We start from the raw sequence: 17,206 nt of genomic DNA, 5'->3' as shown, positions 1-17,206 counted from the left end.
ATGTCAATTATGCCATAATTTCACAAACTTGTTTTGTTCTCAACATCTTTAAAATGAAGATGACTGTCAGTACAGTTTGTCTTATGTAGTCAGAGTCCAGCATGTGTTTTCAAATGAGAAAACTCTCTCAAGCGATTGATAACACACTGCCAAAAGCAACAAGCTGGTCTTGATCATATGGAACAGCTCTGTGTTGTGGTGGGTTTTTTCCTTTATTTTTTTTTCCCCTTAAACATGCTTTACTATACCAAATCTGTGTCAAGAGAGACATCACAGCTTTACAACATGAGTATATTCTATGCACTTTTTTTTTTTTATCAGACTTAAATGGCAAAGTGAACATACCTGTGTTCTGTGAGAACATTTACCGCTGATGGATGGTTGGCACAGTATGCAAGGTATAAGCCTTTCATTTGTGGCATCAAATTTAGAAAACATCCTCCAACTCTCTGCTGAGCTTCAGGTAACCTAAAAAACAGAGTAGTAAAGAAGAAATCACTGTAATACCAACCAGACACAGAAATAAATTAAAGCCTGGAAAAGCAGCGTATACTGGAGTTTTGTCATGTTGTTGGGTGGTGGGTTTGTTGTTTGGGGTTTTTTTTATGCTGTTGGTTTGTTGGTTTTTTCCAAATAAAAATCAGATAGGTTTCTGTTGTCACTGACCAGCAACCAACACCTTTTTCTTCCTTCTTTACAGCTTCACAGCTTACCTATAACTGTCAGGCCCGATTATGCCACCACAGTATAGGCAGAATATGGTATATACCTATAAGACAGTCATTCAGCAGAACTTTTTCAAGAACTAGTAGTAATTAGCACCTTTCTTAGGAGTTTGATTTTTAATCAATATACCTACCTGTTAGAACAGTTTACTATCCACTTATATATGCCATACCAAATCTTAAAAGCAGTATTTCAGCACTTAGACAAAAACTGAATGGAGCAGTAACAGGACTCTCTCCCTCTACCCTACACTAGCAGAGATGATAAATCTTTTAATAAATATTTTAAGCCTAAGTATCATATTAAGCTCTGATAGCACATATAGAAGCCAGTCACAGTGCAGTAACAGGCTGTTTTCACACAATTGTCATTAATCTGTGTTTAAGGACCATAAAGGACTTTTATGTTGGCTTTTAACTAGGGAAAGAGTGCTGCTTTACCACCATCAGTACAGAAATACTTTCTATACCTCATACTTACTTCATCTTTCATGCTCAAATGCACCACATTTGCTAAGCAGTGAAGAAAAATTTCACAATTCTGTTTAGAAGAGCTTATTTTTCCTAGCATAGAACGGTGCTTAAATAACAGAAGGCTCAGCGACTAGCAAAAAAAGATGACTTGGGAAGCAAAACAGTATTTAGAAGAAAAGCTTACTTGCACACAGTCAGTGAACCTAATGAACTTTGATTAGGTTTGTCAGATAAATATGTGCATATTTATTCATATAAATAAGGGAGGACAGGATATGAAGAAAGATAATATGATATACACAGTGTATTGTTCAAAACTTTTAGCAGAAACTCATCTAAAATTGCAGTAAGAAAATATTTGGAGTATAAATATTTGAAATTGCCCATCTGACGCCCACTTAGAACCGGTACGATCAGCAGAAAGTAAAAGTCTGACTTCTGAGTTTGCATCTGTACAAGCAGGGGGGAAGAGGAGAGAGAAAATTGCAACTCTTCCAATCTTATTCTTAGCATCTCCTTAAGCTGCATACTTCAGATGCAAATAAGAGCACACTCACATTTTTTTAAAATCTAAAATGATTTTCAAATTGAACACAACTGATGGGAAGAAGCATACACTCTTAACTCACCGTGCTTCTTCCCTGCTACTATATCACCATTCTCAGAACTACTAAAAATTATCTATACTAGATTGCTTCCTATGTGAGAAAGAATAAATTGGACAAACAAGTGAACAATGTTGTAAGGGTGTCAGAAGGGATGAAACCCTACGATTTTCTACAGAGCAACTCCCACTTGAAGGACTAAGCCTCTTCAGCAGTAGGTTGTATGGCAGTAGCTGACCGTGTAACTCATGCTGAAGTCAACCAGAAAATGGGACACCAGGTTTTCATCAATCCTAGACCACAAGCTTATCTCTGACACCTTGTCCAAACCCACTGCAAGATAAAATGTTTCAATTCTCCATACATTTCCTCTCCTTGCACAGAGGCTGCATCTCCTAACACAAGTCTTTGCTCCTTTGCGAGATGAGACAAACAGTGGATTTTGTTGCTGTTGTTGTTACCCGTTTAACTACTCTTAAAACCAATATTCCACACTGTTCTAAAGCTAGATAAGTAAGTCCTCAAGTAAGTACTCAACTGACATACTGTTAGCACAGTCAAAGGGCTTCACACTAACTAATATTAGTTCCAACAATTCTCTCTGGAAGAATATCGTTTTTCTAATTAAAAAAAAATGTATTTTTTTAAAAAGTGAAGATTTTCTGTAATTGTCCTGAGCATGTACATACAGTTTCTAACCAAGAATATTTAGTATGTTCCCTCTGAAAGAGTGAGAGGCATTCCAGTGAACTTCAGTGGAAAACAACCATTCAGCTTTCCATGACAGCTGCTCCTCTGGGCAGGGGGTGCTCAAACACTGTCATCTTTTCCTACTCCTTAGGTTTGCCCATAGTAGTTAAAATTCAAAGTTCATCCCCAGAAATATTCCCGCAAATTTCAACACAGTAAGTCTGTCTCCAACTAAGCTGTTCAGTCCCTCTGTACAGTATGGGAAGGCCTACCCAATGAAGTCAAAATTAACCGTACAAGTGTTCAAAATGCAAGGTGGGGAAACCTTTCCTTATTTGAAAGCAACACTCACTACAGACATCCAGGAAATGACAGCTGAATCCCCAGCTAGCACATCGTGCCAGGTACTCTCCCATCACATTACCAGTGCTCCTTACATTAAAGGCTGGGGTCCGTGGTTTCCTGTCTTTCATCTTTATTTCTCTTCCAGAAAAAAGTTCAAATTCTGAAATCAATAGAGTGGCTACGTTTCCAGGGATTTAGGAGAAAACCAGGGGCATTCCCCAGCATACTGAGCAATGCTATTCTTACAGCCTTCCAAGCAGCATTTCCTGCCTAGCAGCTGGTCCCCTTTAATAAATCTAAACATGAACTAATAATACTTTCTTCAAGTAACAGATGCAGCAAAAGTCTCAAACTGTGAAGATGTACTCAAGGCATATAACTCAGTATAAAATAGTCAGAGGCCCCAGTAAACAGTTGCTGAAAATGATTAAATTCCTTTTTGTACTTAGTGCCAGGGCAGGGGTGGGGGGGTAGGGAAAGTGAATTAGGCTGTTCATACCATGCAGACATCTGTGTCTTCTCAGTCTGCTGTTCTTTTAGCAGAATGAAAGACTGACATTTTCTTTTACATGTTGCACATGCATTGCAACTTCATACTGCACGTTCTTTGTTGAACTAAGTTAATTAGCGGACTTCATGAGGGGGTTGGCAACTCATCCCCTTTTACTTTTCTAATCCATGCATTAGTCACAAGTGTTCTGCTATTTCTAGAGCAACAATTAATAAGTTATCTGTATCTCCTTTAACTGCTGAAAAACTAACAGTTTAATGCCTATCACTACATGATATAAAACTTTTAGTAATTAGTGTTCTATAAAGAGCACAGCTATTTTACAATTTATACCAAAGTTTTCATCCCAATATTCTCATATTTGATACTTTAACTAAAGAAGAATCACATAAGTATTATACATATATAAAAGTGATAGCTTCAGTTATAAAAAGGCCAAAGGTATGTTTTAATTTCATTTACAGCATCAAGAGAACCATAACAAAGCCTCTGCTGTTGTACACATGCTACAGGCATCATCATACAACTACATGTAAACTACCTAACATCATCTGCTTGTGGAGTTACATCTGACAGCTACCAGTTCTGTTTCTCCAGACTTAAAACAGATTCCCACTACAAGGTATTTCAAGAAAAGAAAGAAAATACCTTGCTACTCAATCACACTTACTTTAAGATTCTATTCAAAACTGGACTAAAGCTAGACTAGCAGCCGATGGAGAAAGAATGACATTACGGAACATCCAATTATGTCTTGCGTGTTCTGAAGAAACCTGTCTTAGTTTTGGCATCAGCGGACATTACAATGTTCTGGGAAAGGCTGTGGGAACTGTGCTGAATCCAGACAAATTTAAACACAGACTAACAGAGGCAATTTTAAAACAAAAGTAGGTAACAAAATGTAATCAGCACTGTATGTTTTCTTTTTACAAGGAGTTCAGATGCCCCTAAGTTTTACTGGACTGTGTGGTTAACATAAGAGCATCATGCAGCAATGTATGTCCCTGCATATGTGCAGAACCTGCCACAAACTGGAAACTTTCAGTTATCTGGGTGGCATTTTACGCTCTTCCCCATCTTTTCCCACAGAAAGATAACTGCAGAATTTCCTGCCCCTCTCTCAGTCTCTTGAAGGAGCTGGAGCATCATTGTAAGTTTGCTAAGTTTGCAGGAGATCAGTACAGAGAATGCCTTGAACTTAAAAGCTGATAGCAGAGAAGACCCACAAGAAGTGAAGGTCTGCAAAAATTAAGGGATAATTGTGATCAGCAACTCCAAGGGATGCAGCTCGTGAACAAACACAAGATTAAATGTTATCTCATGAGGCTTCACAGTTAACAAGGTTACTAAAATAAGGGGGACACTTCACAACTTTGACCTGATATTTGCACAAATGGAGGCATCATTCAACTTACCCACAATCCATCAGTCTAATTTTCAATGCTCTCTTCACAACTATGCCTTTCACTATTTGTCTATTTGCTTCACCTCTCAGACATCACTTAATACACACGTTTGTTTCAGGCAATCTGAGACACTGTGTTCAAACTCACTTAATGATAACCTTATTTCTGTTGATATTCACAATAACCAAAAGCAAGGGACAACAGTGGGATAAAACTTTAACAAGCTTAATTTGTATTTATACTCCCAACACAAACCTGAAACACTGACTAGTTTCAGATTACATTTACGCAACCTCCCTTTCACACCCTGGCTTCCCCCTCTTCTTTATTCCCATTCCACTTCAGGATCATCCCAGAACATGCAGTATCTGCTGGCACTCAAACACAGAACGACATAAAGAAAAACAACACATTACTGCCACTGCAAGAACAGGGACATGAGGGAAACAGGGCAAAACCCAGCTATGGCTGTTACAGGGCAAGGAGGTAAGTCTGTGATACTACTTAAGGGACAGCCAGTGCCTTCAGTTTGCTACACAGAAGGTTATACCCAAGCAGTCCACGCAGGTTGGCGTCACCAGCCAGCCTGCCTGTCACATGCCTCCCCTTAGTGAGAAGTACAGCCACAGACTGATAGCTTCTGTCCCCAGGTGAAAGGAAGTTTTTTGAGCAGTAAACATCTGTTCAATCACCTGCTACAAAAACACAGAAAGCACAATACTTGCAATAGAGGTCATACGTATCAGCCCAGAGGTCACCTTACAGACACAGCCTTTGTTCATTCAGAGACTCCTCTGCTGTGTGAACCAATACAGAATTGATCTCGGGCACTGGATCACAGATCTGGGAAGAGACCTAGAGCACTGGACCACTTTTGGTATTCAACAGACCGGAGCACGGAATGCTCTTGCCCTGTTTTACTGTCAGAAATCCTTTTGCAAGCGAAGACTCTGACAGTGCCTCTCTGCCTTGTCAGTGACAGCTCTTTTCCATTCAACAAAAGAGAATGCCCTTGAAGGTGATCAGTCTAAAGAAAGCACTTCTGAAGCAGATCAACCAGAAGATTCTCACTCAATGCTAGGTAATAACGTTTCATATGCTACTTTTGTAAATGAAAAAGAAGTATCACAAAGGCAGAAGTAATCCCAAACAAATCTGTCTGATGGTGCCCAGCATCCAGGCAGGCAGACAAGAAGTGTTCCCAGGCCTGTGACAGATGGAACAGCCCACAGAAGCACCACACTGATACTGCAACAGAGGCCAACGCAGACAAGTTGAAAGAGGACAAACCTTCAGCAATGCACCAGAAGAGCTTCAAGGCTGTGGGCAGAGTGGCACACAACTCAAAGCAAACACATCCAAGCAACTACTTCCATCAAAACACAAAAAGCAACTACCACAGCATTATGTGTTCTGAGAAAAATCACAACCCAATGTTTAACAACATGAGGATTAAATAACCCAAAGTGGTGCAGGCAAGAAGAAGAAAAGCACCAGAAAGTTCCTGTCACTGAAGTACATGCCACGATTTGTTAAGAGAAAACTCAAACAACAAACTGGCTCAAGAGTGGTGTGGAATTGGAAAAACATTCAACTCTCACACCCAAGAACAGGAATTTGTCAAGCAAGGTAGGCTGGAAGCACTACAACTAGCAGGACATTGGCATTTGGTCATTCTGACATGTCAAGTTAGAAAAAACACCACACTGGATGCTGCAACATGAAGTGCCTGAATGATGGAACTATAAGCTCTCTGCCAAAAATAAAATAAAATGATAAGTCTATTTTCAGCCTGGGAGCTACTCCGAGTTTACAGAACAGGTTCACCAGCCAAAAAAACATGGCAAAACGACAAAAAACAAGGCAGCAGGGCAAGCAGGCTTCTACTGATGGGAATTATGATGGACTAGATTCAGAACAGGAGAAAGCTGGATCATCACTCGGATGAAAATTAAACTGAAAATACAACTTGGAATGACCACCGTATTTATGAAATGAAAATAACACAGAATATGTGCAGTAACCCTGAGGCATCACTTCCTCTGCCCACCTACTAGCATCTACTATGTTCCTGATTTATTATGCAGCAACATGTCACTTCACAGGAAGAAGAAATAAAGGACATTATGAGAAAGCTTTCCATTAGAGTTTAAAATCAAGGAAGGAGTTCTAAATAAGCTTTCTGAGCTTGAAACTACATTATATCCCATTAACCTACATAGCAAGTTAAAACAAAGCTTGCATTAATATTTGTTTAAAGGCATAACCTCTTCCGCTCTTGTTTTTAACCACCTCAATCATAAGTTTTAAAAGATGTTCATGCAAGGTACTTCCTGATTCACAGAAACAAAACCATGATAACAAAAGAATGAGACAAAGCAGTGCACTGACAAGAAAAGACAGGAAACATTTCAGTATGTGGACAAACAGTCATTCTCCGGGATTTAGACACTTAACTGATCAAGTCTAACTTGCCAGAAAGAATATCCTTCTTTCTCAAACACAGCATGGAAGAAAGGCCATTTCAAGAATGTTTCCATTCCACTGCTGAATAGTCATCTGAACTACACCATTTCCATTCTCTCTTAAGTCATCTAGAGGCAGAAAAGAGGGAGAGAAGCCAGGTCGTAGGAAGAAGTGGGATCCAAAGTCAGCAACAGATCCAGACATAAGTTACTGCCTAGTGAAAAATGCAGCTTGTACATTGTCATGACAAAGCTTCCCCTTCACACAGAGCAGCGCTGAGGAAGAGAGGAGGAAAGAGATCAAAACAAGACACACTAAGCAGATCTAAAAGATCACTGCTGCCAAAAGAGGCATTTTCTCCTCTATCCAAGACATTCGTGGTCACAGCCAAGTACCCCCAGCAGACTGAAACTTGTCTAAGCCTTCAGTAGCAATTCGAATTACTAACTTGGCAGAAACCAAGAAAATCTGGATTAGCAAGTTGCCTTAGCAACTTAGTGTGACCAGACAAAACCAGAACACAGGCAAGGAAAAGGTCACAACTGAGGTTAGGAACAGGAACTACACTTTTTAGTGGAGTTTCAACACTAGAATATTGTCAGGACAATTCAAGTGTGATATAGTCACATTCTTTCTTACACCACCAAGTGCTGAGGAACAAGCTGAAAAAAAAATATCTATCTACTACTTCAGCCTAATCTAAGGAAGAAGGACGTCCTTAGATTCATCCCCCTTCTTTCTGTGCTTTGTGCTTCCTCTGTTGTACAGTACAGGCATTGAGGCTATATTTTTTGTTGTTTAGATTGCTCTTTCTGCCTGTCCTGCACTCCTCCCCCAGCATGTTTCAACAACCACCATTGCTTAGTAAGTATCCTTCTGTCCTGAAGATTCTTATACAGTGTCCTTCATCCAAGTCATTTACACCCTCCACTGTTCCATCACAATGTAAGCTCCGTTCATTCTTTCTCTTTAAGAAAAGACTTAAAATTCATGCCTCCAAATAAAACACACCACTTTCTCTGCCACTTCCCCACTGATGCCACTGCATCATGGAAATTCATAAATTGTTTTGAACTATGTCAAAATTCCTACCTTTGCAACTGCATCCTAGGGCCAATATCTACCTACACAAGCAACCAATGCATTATCCAAACGTTTATTACTGTACTGCTGTAGCATCTATCCTTAAAGTGAGAAGACAAAATTTATATCAAACAATATACACAACAAATAAAAAAAATTGCTTGTTAGAATTCTACAGTATCTGGGTATGCATAGTACTTACTTGGTGCATTCTTCTAAAGACTGTACAAGCATTTGCTGGAAAGAACTTATTTCTTCCAGATTTCCCATTAAGTATGAAGTATTTGCCGAGTTTAACCTGGAGCCAAAGCAAATAAAAGGTGTTTACTTTGTGATCATTGACTAATTGTGCTTTAATAAAACCCATAACCTTAAAAAAATGCTTACCAGTTCTTAGACTGAGGACCAGACTGTTTTAGTCAGCAAGCAAACTGAATAAAAAGAAGCCCTGCCTCAAGAATCTCACAGTCCACCCAAGAAAATGCACATTGACATTGATATTTCAACCACGCAAACCCTCTCCAATATACAACAGTTCTCAAGCTTAATTTAAAATAAAAAACCAAAACAAACTCACATACTTTTCACTGGCTTGTAACGGTCGCAGGTAGTTTGAAAGCATTGTTTGTAGCTCCTTAGCATATTCATTTTCTGTTTCTAATATATTTTGTAGCACCTACAATAAATGACAGTTTCTAATAGGTATTTAAGAGATACTTCAAAATGTTCAAATCACTACCAGTTTTAAAGGCATACTAAAATTTACTTAGTACTAGGAAAACTTAAATGAGTGTTCCTATACCAAACTTAAGAATCAGCAGGTAAGAACTGAATAGTCTACATCTATGAAATTCCCCAGGCAAAAACCCACCACACAAACAATGAGGCATCCTTTAACCATAAACAAAATAAAGTGGTAAATGTAGTGAAATTCCTGTTGGCTTAAAACTTTTACTGTAAAATTTGAAAGCTATACAGCATTCTTCCAAAGCTAGGGGTAATTATTCCTCCTATGTACTTCAGAACAGTCATCAGAAAAATCATCAGAAATTGGTAAAGCACAATAGAAGTTCTAACAGAAATGAACAGTTAGTGCTGTTTTCTCGGTCTCAATTACAACACACCACAACTAATCTTGCTAGCAAAGTGTTTACTTGTTCAGATACCCTGTTCTATCTAGAAGGTCTGAATATTAACAGATTTACAAATACCAAGTAACTGCCAACTTTATTTAGCAATATGATTACCACTATCGCATTCTTTTTAAATGGGGCTGCCAAATCTTCCAGTAGGAATGCAGTAACATACATTACCATGAGAAAATTATCACACATTCTGATGTAAAGCCAAGAATTTATAAAACAGCACACACTTGTTTTCTGGCTGAATATAAATCAAACAACTGGAATACCCCCAAACATGTACAAGAGAACATTTTACTGAACCATCTCCCAGGAGCCTGCTTTAGGATATCCTCCAGTATAATCACATCAGGCTCTACTGTGCTGCTAGCAGGCAAATGTATTTTGCCTCCAAAAAATTAATGATTCAGCAAAGGAATCATCAGAATTAGATGTAATTCAATGAACACAGCTGAGCTTTGAGAACTTTTTGCTATTCACTGGTCAAAAGCCACACCACAAACCTCCTCCTTTTGCTACATGCCGTATTTGTCAGGCCTACAGTAATATCTCATTTCAGCATTTATACTAATGACTGTAATTGAGTGCATTATTCACTGTTGTAGTCAATACTCTTTCTTAGGAAATAAAAAAAGCCATTCATTCCTAAATGCAAACCTGATGAAATAACTTTAAATAGTTCAGTATGTCAACGAAGAATTCACTGTTCCTTTCATTGGTGTCATTGATTCTGCTTATTCCTTGAATGCTTCTATTCATTTGGAGAGAGGGAGAGAGACCATTTTTGAGTTCGTTCTTTTCTTGGAAATCTGAATCCTGAACTGAAGATTAAAATGTCTCCATTCTCTGCTAAAGACTATGACAGAAGAATGTCACAGGGAAAGTTATGGCTACTAACTAGAACACTACAGCGTAAAGTACAATATGGGCACACAAAATTTAAAAAAGCTAAGGTTTTTTTGACCACTTAGACCAGGAAAAAAATATTGCACCACTAATTAAACCCCATATTCTTTTACACATACATAAAACAAAGTAAATTGTTAAAATGGAAATATAAAAGTACTTAGCATCCATGAGGTTCACAACTAAATGCAAAACCTATCTTTTCCAATATGGCTTTCCCTACAAAAATCCCCCATCCCAAAGTCACTACAGAGCTATTAGTAGGGAAAAGGAGACTGAAAGCCAAAGACAAAAAAAGAGTGTACTGACAAAGCACTGAACAGCATTAAAAGCAATATAAAGATAAAACTCAGCAAATTTGCTATAGAGCTTGAAAGGCTGCACCACTGCTCCACTTCCCATTCTTTGCTATGAACAGCTGTCTGAAAAGCTTGAAATAAAAACTAGTTCCATGTTGGACACACACTATTTTCCTGTGGTGGCAGGGATTTCTATTTGAGTATTTTCTTTGCAATATGGAGAATACAGGATTGGAGAAAGATACACTTAAAGGAGAGAAAAAAAAAAAAAGAGAATAAGAGAGCCTAAAAACTAGAATTATCAACCTGATAAATTAATGCAAAAAGGAAAATAAATGCAACTGTACATAAAACAGCTACAAAACCTATGCAGAGTACTAGATACATTTCTGTTGCTTTATGTTATTCTAGTAGTTCAGTGTTACACAATATTTTAGATACAGTTTCAAACACCTCCCAAAACACATTAAATCTATTTTTTTTTACAAGTACAGTTTCCACAGTATACAACATTCTTTTACTTTGAATCTCTTTAAAAAAGAATATTCTTGCTTACATAGCTCTAAACCATCAGTTCTGTGAAATCTCGCATCCTTCCAGCTTGACTTACCTACCTCGCCGAGAAGCTATGAGGATTAAATGCCCAGACTGTGCTCTGAAGTGGTAAGTAGTCAGTATTTCAACTCAGTATTTTGGCATCAGAGTACCCTTACATTCCTCATATCCACATCTCACCCGCACGCTCTAATAATCACCTTTCTTCCCTTTCCTGCTTTCTGCGCGTTCTGGCTGCTGCAAGACCCCATGAGACCTCGAAGACCTTGTTTCCACAACTCCACCACAACATTTGCACAGATAAGACTGGGTACCAAAAAAGCAGCATTGAAGTGGGAGCTTTTGCAGTCCGTAACACTGATGAATGGCAGGCACAGACAACTGAGCTCATACAGCACAAGCTCTCTCAATCACACAGCATGGAAAATTCAAGTGTGGTTAACAATTCTGTCATACAAAACCCCAGCCATCTCCCTAAGGCAATAACCTACCACCCAAAAATGGATTTAAAATGACCTACATGAAGCTGATTGCCTTCCAAATCACAGGGAGAAAAAGCCGATTTCACAGCAATGCCTGGGCATGATCCTGTAGCACATTCCCATTTTATGGGAGTAGTATGGCACTCAACTGAAAGATCACATACTTCAGCAAAACAGTGATCAATGTCTAATTTTCCTGGATCATGAGAATCTGAGAGATGAATGCCTTAAAATAGGCCCCCCGAGAGGGACAGCGTAGAGCATCATGCAAGTAATAGCACATCAAGAGTCCTCAAAAACTTTGATGAACTTCAGTAAACACACTCTTTACCTAAATGCAAAAGTGTGGCCTCAAAAGGAGTGCTTATTTTCCATCACTTTTCAAACACTTAAATGAAAAGCGAGGTCACCCAAACATTCATACTATGGGGAAATTTGTCCATTTCTTTACCTGCTTTTAAAAGAGCTTCTTAATCTCAAGGCAATTATCCTGTAAGTGGAGATAACCTGACTTTATTTTGGACTCAAAAGTTTTAAATTCTCAAGGGATCTCAAATAAAATTAAAACTCAAGACTAACACCTGCTCTCTGTCTTCAGGGAACAACCTGCAGTAATATGCCCGCTTCTTCAGTAACAGGTTACTAAATTACTTCTATGTGAAAAATGCTTTGTGCTTGATCACAAGTCTGGTTCACATTACACACTGCTGCAGACTTGTACCATTTTAATGGAGAACAAGACCTTGTAGCACTAGTCATTCTCTACTAACCTCCATTCCCGAGCCATGGAAAATATAAGCATAAACCAAATGTGCTCTGTCTTATCAGCAACACCTAGTGCATAAAGCGCACTGAGACTACAAGGCATGTGATTTGTGTTATGAACTTCAGATGGAGCTCTGTGAACCCATAAAAATAAAGAACACTTTTACAAGGGATTGAAGAACAGCAGAAAGCAGTGAAAGCAACCTCCTCTTTACATTAAGCACGTTTCCCTTAGCGTATCTCAGCCCTTCTCCCAGAAAGGGCGATTTGCAGAGCCCCTCCTACCACTTTCTGAACTTCCTCTGAACTGCCCTTTGATTTTATCCACAGTCTGAAAAATGTACCCACAGGTGCTGCCCATACCTGCACAAATCCTGCCCTAGGAAAAAACAGCAATAAATAATCACAAGGTTTACAGGGTCTCAGCACATACCTGTATGGTGGAAGATAGCCACAACTTAAAAATAGCAAGCAGTCCCAGAGTACCAGCCTCAAATCATGCCTGGTTGTCAAGACAGCCTTTAACACACATTTTAGTGCTCACTCTAACTCAAGCTACATCCTTTCAGCTACCAGTTGCCAAAGGTTTATTTAGAGCTGTTCTGTTTTTACCTTAGTATGGGCTCAATTTTGTTATCAGTACAGACTGATAAAACTCTAGCAGAAGGAAGTCCCATGTCTGCAGCTTACGTATGAAGACAGAACAAAAACTGAACTCACAGGTTAAACTGCTTCCACTTCAGTGAATGTGTTTGCTGCTTGCCTTATCTACACATAAAAATAATTACATTTTCAATAACTAAAGTAATTATTTTATAGTTATATTGCCGTCAGAAGCACTCATCGTTTTTCAAGAAAATTTAATGCCAGCATGTCTAATTTAGGTTTTAGGTAAAGTCTTATTTCTCTGAAACAAATGTGCATGCTACAGCACTGCCTCTCATTATTTAAACAAAAAGAATAAAATGTTAAGCTTAAAAAAAAAGTGAGTATCTTTCACGCTGTGGAAAAATGTGAAAACAAGACAATTGTCCAGTTCACTGCAGACAGATTGAAGAACAGCACTCTAGGGCCAGTGTTCTAATTTACTATATATATGTATTATTATGAACTGATAATTTCTACCTCCTGCACATCTCCACAAGATGTCATCAACAGTTAATAGCTAGGAATCTTATTACATCCGCTTAGTGCACCAAGACAGCTGTACCCAAGCAAGGTAAAAAATAACCTAATTCCAGGAGTAGGTATGATGGTTACTAGGGGGTTTTTTTGTTTGGTTTGGTTTTTTGGTTTTTTTTTCATTGAACTACTTTAAAAGCCAGCTATGGCTATCTGTTTCCCAAAGTGTATAGTAGCTTGAGTCTCCATGGTTATAACAACAGGTTATCCAGGGAACAATTATAAAAGGCACACAAGCCAAAGGTGGTATTTCCGAGTTGTATGGCCTTTTATAACGTAGCCACCTTAACTGTAGTTTCAGGCAAATCCAAACATTTACTTTCTGTTTTCACTGAAGCACAATATCACACCCCCAAATGGCCTTTATTACCCCTATGAAGTAAAATATACAACAAGATTCAATTCATTTTGGACACAAACTAGAGTTTTAGTTAAGCCCTCTGTTAAACAGCTGCAACTCATTTTTCATCATATTAAGATCTGTCAGGGAAATAACAATGTAAGATTATATAGAGAGGCACGTAATTACCAATCACTTCAAAAAACCCACCAAAAACCAAACCAAAACCACCACTCTCCCCCTCAAAAAAAAGCAAAACCAACTCAAATCTAAAGGACCCTTCAAGACAGCTACAATTTATTTTGATTAAAAACTCAACAGAGATATAAACTTAATTAAGAAGTCTTCTGCCTAGTGGAGGGACTAAATCCTCTCCTTTGCTGCATTCACCTCAGTTTACTTGTATTGAAAAACATAGGTTTTAATGTCAAAACAACAATAGAGAAGACATATTTGCTACTACACTCTACAGCAACTTTGGAAAAAAAAGACTACAAAGAGATACAGTGAAAAACAAAAATAAAAAGGAAAACTATCCAATATTTTGTTGCTGGATGTACCACAGTAAGATCATTATTTCTAGCAGTTTCAAGGAAGGTGTACCTGCACAGGTACTTTCCATCATGACTAGCAGGTGTGGGATACAACAGCCAAAAAACTGCAGCCCTCCCTTTACCATGGAATTACAGCTACCAACAGAGGCACTGAGCAAGCCAGAGAGAGGAGCAGAAGATTGTTTCATTGTTTTCAATTAGGGGACTATATACAAAACAGCACTGTTCTTCCAGGTGGCTGATATTATTCATACCACAACCACAAAAGATGAAAGCATAGAACTATGCTATATGATCCCTGCTAAAAACTGACAGATAAAATTAAGAACAATGAAGTTGCTTCAAAGAAAAAGGAAAGAAATTATGTTTTGGTTTTACACCAGCAGGGTGCAGTGGTTAACAAAACCAGGAAGATGCTTTTTGTTTCCCAATATATCTACTGCTAGTAAATAAAGGATTCTCAAAATGGTTACAACAGGTTAAAAAACAGTTTGGTATGTTTCTTACATGCATCTACCAAAGAGGTCTGAGTACTAGGTTAAGAATTCCTGAGGGTGTGTTAATGGCTGACACTAGCTATACCACTTTTACTGTGAAATCCATCCATCAGTGTATGGGAGAGATTCCTGAAGTTAATCATCAAGTTGATTTATAAGCATGAATACAAAGGATGCAAATTCTTTCAAAATATTCCATCCCTTGTTTAACAAAAAGGAAAAAAATATTCTTAATTACTTAAACACAGCAAGATTTCACAAATTCATAGAGACTGGGGAAGACAGATTGAATATTTGGGGGATGGGGGAGAAAAGGGAAATTCACAACTAGCAAAGCAAATAAAATGAGCATAATATATTACATAAATGCCTATTATTCACTTTAGACTGTAATTTTGCATCATGCTTAAGAATCTGTATGTATGAGTCTATTAAACTAATTAGGATCCTGTTCATATGAGAATTTATAAAACTCCTATCTAGTTTCAGCAGTAAGGCTCTGACAACACTGCCAAATTTTTTGCACAGGTAAGAGCATTTAGTTAAATGACATTCTACCACATACAACAGCTCACACGGAGGAAAAAGGATCACTCACCACATTGTAATAGCTTTTGTTAATTGCAGACGTATCAAAGCCTTTAGGTGGACTCTTCAGTGTACCTGATTTGGGGGAGACCGGTTTTTCTGAAATGTAAGATATTTTGAGGTCAAAGGGGTGCAATTTCATAGCTCAACACTAGAGGTCAAACAAACTGCTTTAAAATATTTCTCAATAAGATACAGTGAAAATAGTGCTTCACTGAGAAACATACTTGTGCTTGACACTATTGGTAAAGAAACAATATGGTTCATATGTTGAAAATGAAACTCTAGCCTCAATGAAGGCAGGCAGAAAAACTCCCATTCTTTTTCCTGGGACCCAAAAATCAGTTAGTAAAATTAGCTTTTCCAGATTTTTAAAAAACAAAACTATGACAGATTGCAATTAAACAAACAAAGAACCCAAGCGTTTCCAAACACTACAATTTCAAACAAAAGTTGTATTAATTTTTAGTATCAGTTTAATGAACTCTGTAAAAGCAAATGACTAAAGCTGAACATACTAGAGGCACGACTTCATACTCAGTCTGGTTGAAATAGAGAATCAAAAAACTACACAAGTAGTAGAGTGACTTACCCAATGCTTATCTCTGAAAACTAGCTTTTTAAAAAAGTTACTTTCAACGTTAAGTAAAAAAAAAAAGCTTATGTACTTGAGAAGAGAGTCCATCAGAACAATAAATGCAATCCTTCCTGTATCCCATAGTGAATCTACTCCTCAGTAATGCACACTTTTCCTGGAAGGACAATTAAGTCTGTGAGATCAAAACAACAGTCCTAAGTTACCCAAGTGCTGACTCCCAGAAGGGAGAGGTACAGAAAGCACACTCCTAAAGCCTCCCCTCCTACCTCCACCATTGCTCTAAGTCAATCGCAGAGGAGCAAAGATGATGGGAGAGACAATCAAAAGCACCATGCTGCTGCTGGAGAAACAGTAAGACTTACACTATCTCTTTTTGACCTCTCAGCACTTTAAACACAACAAAACGAGAATGCTTGTGAGGCTGTATTTATCAGGACATTATGGTGTTTTGATTTGTTTTTTAAATAAGTAGGCTTGTCTAACATGCAAATTTCAAATAAGCACTGAATTTGCATCTGAACAGTAAAATTGCAAATTGTAAACAAACAAAAGAACTCCACAAACCAACAAAAATCCCGAAAAAAGCATCATCAAGACATACCTACTGGAAGTTTTACCTTTATTTTAAAAGCACGCTCCTGTTTCAAACACATTTTAATAAAGATATATGAATAATTTAGCTCTAGTTTACCCGATACCTCAGGCCACTAAGAATAAATTATGCAAGTTTCCAACACAGACCCGCCTTTCCAGGGGAAGCCCAGTCAGCCAGGCCAAGGGCCCTGCTATACAAAATCCCCACAGACAGTAAAGCTGACCAGGGAAACACCACCGTAAGCAGAACAGCTCGTGTGGTACCAGCCTCTGCTAGACTGTACCCTGGCTAATCTGGTGCTTCTTTCAGGCTGCCCAGCTGCAGTCCCATGGATGTTGCGCTCTCAGGGGAGCTGACTACAGATGCAGGCCACCCTTTTGCCTCCCGTGCCAGGAGCG

General features: G+C 38.3%; 1 protein-coding gene across 5 annotated transcripts in view; it reads right to left on the bottom strand.

Annotated features, from left to right (window-relative positions):
- Window positions 1-17,206, bottom strand: part of ARHGEF7 (Rho guanine nucleotide exchange factor 7) — a 164,911-nt gene that overhangs the window by 43,245 nt on the left and 104,460 nt on the right. For all 5 annotated transcript variants that reach the window (XM_080375532.1, XM_080375528.1, XM_080375531.1 and 2 more), the window contains 4 exons: window positions 15,626-15,714; window positions 8,887-8,981; window positions 8,508-8,603; window positions 346-468 (listed from right to left, as the gene is read on the bottom strand). In XM_080375532.1, coding sequence (XP_080231658.1) covers window positions 346-468; window positions 8,508-8,603; window positions 8,887-8,981; window positions 15,626-15,714 — 403 coding nt within the window. The remainder of the gene's footprint in view (window positions 1-345; window positions 469-8,507; window positions 8,604-8,886; window positions 8,982-15,625; window positions 15,715-17,206) is intronic.

This window comes from Falco punctatus (genome assembly GCF_963210335.1).
Source record: "Falco punctatus genome assembly, chromosome: 2".
Classification (NCBI taxonomy): domain Eukaryota; kingdom Metazoa; phylum Chordata; class Aves; order Falconiformes; family Falconidae; genus Falco; species Falco punctatus.
The sequence above is the reverse complement of the archived record's forward strand: the minus strand, read 5'-3'. Positions and strand labels throughout refer to the sequence as shown.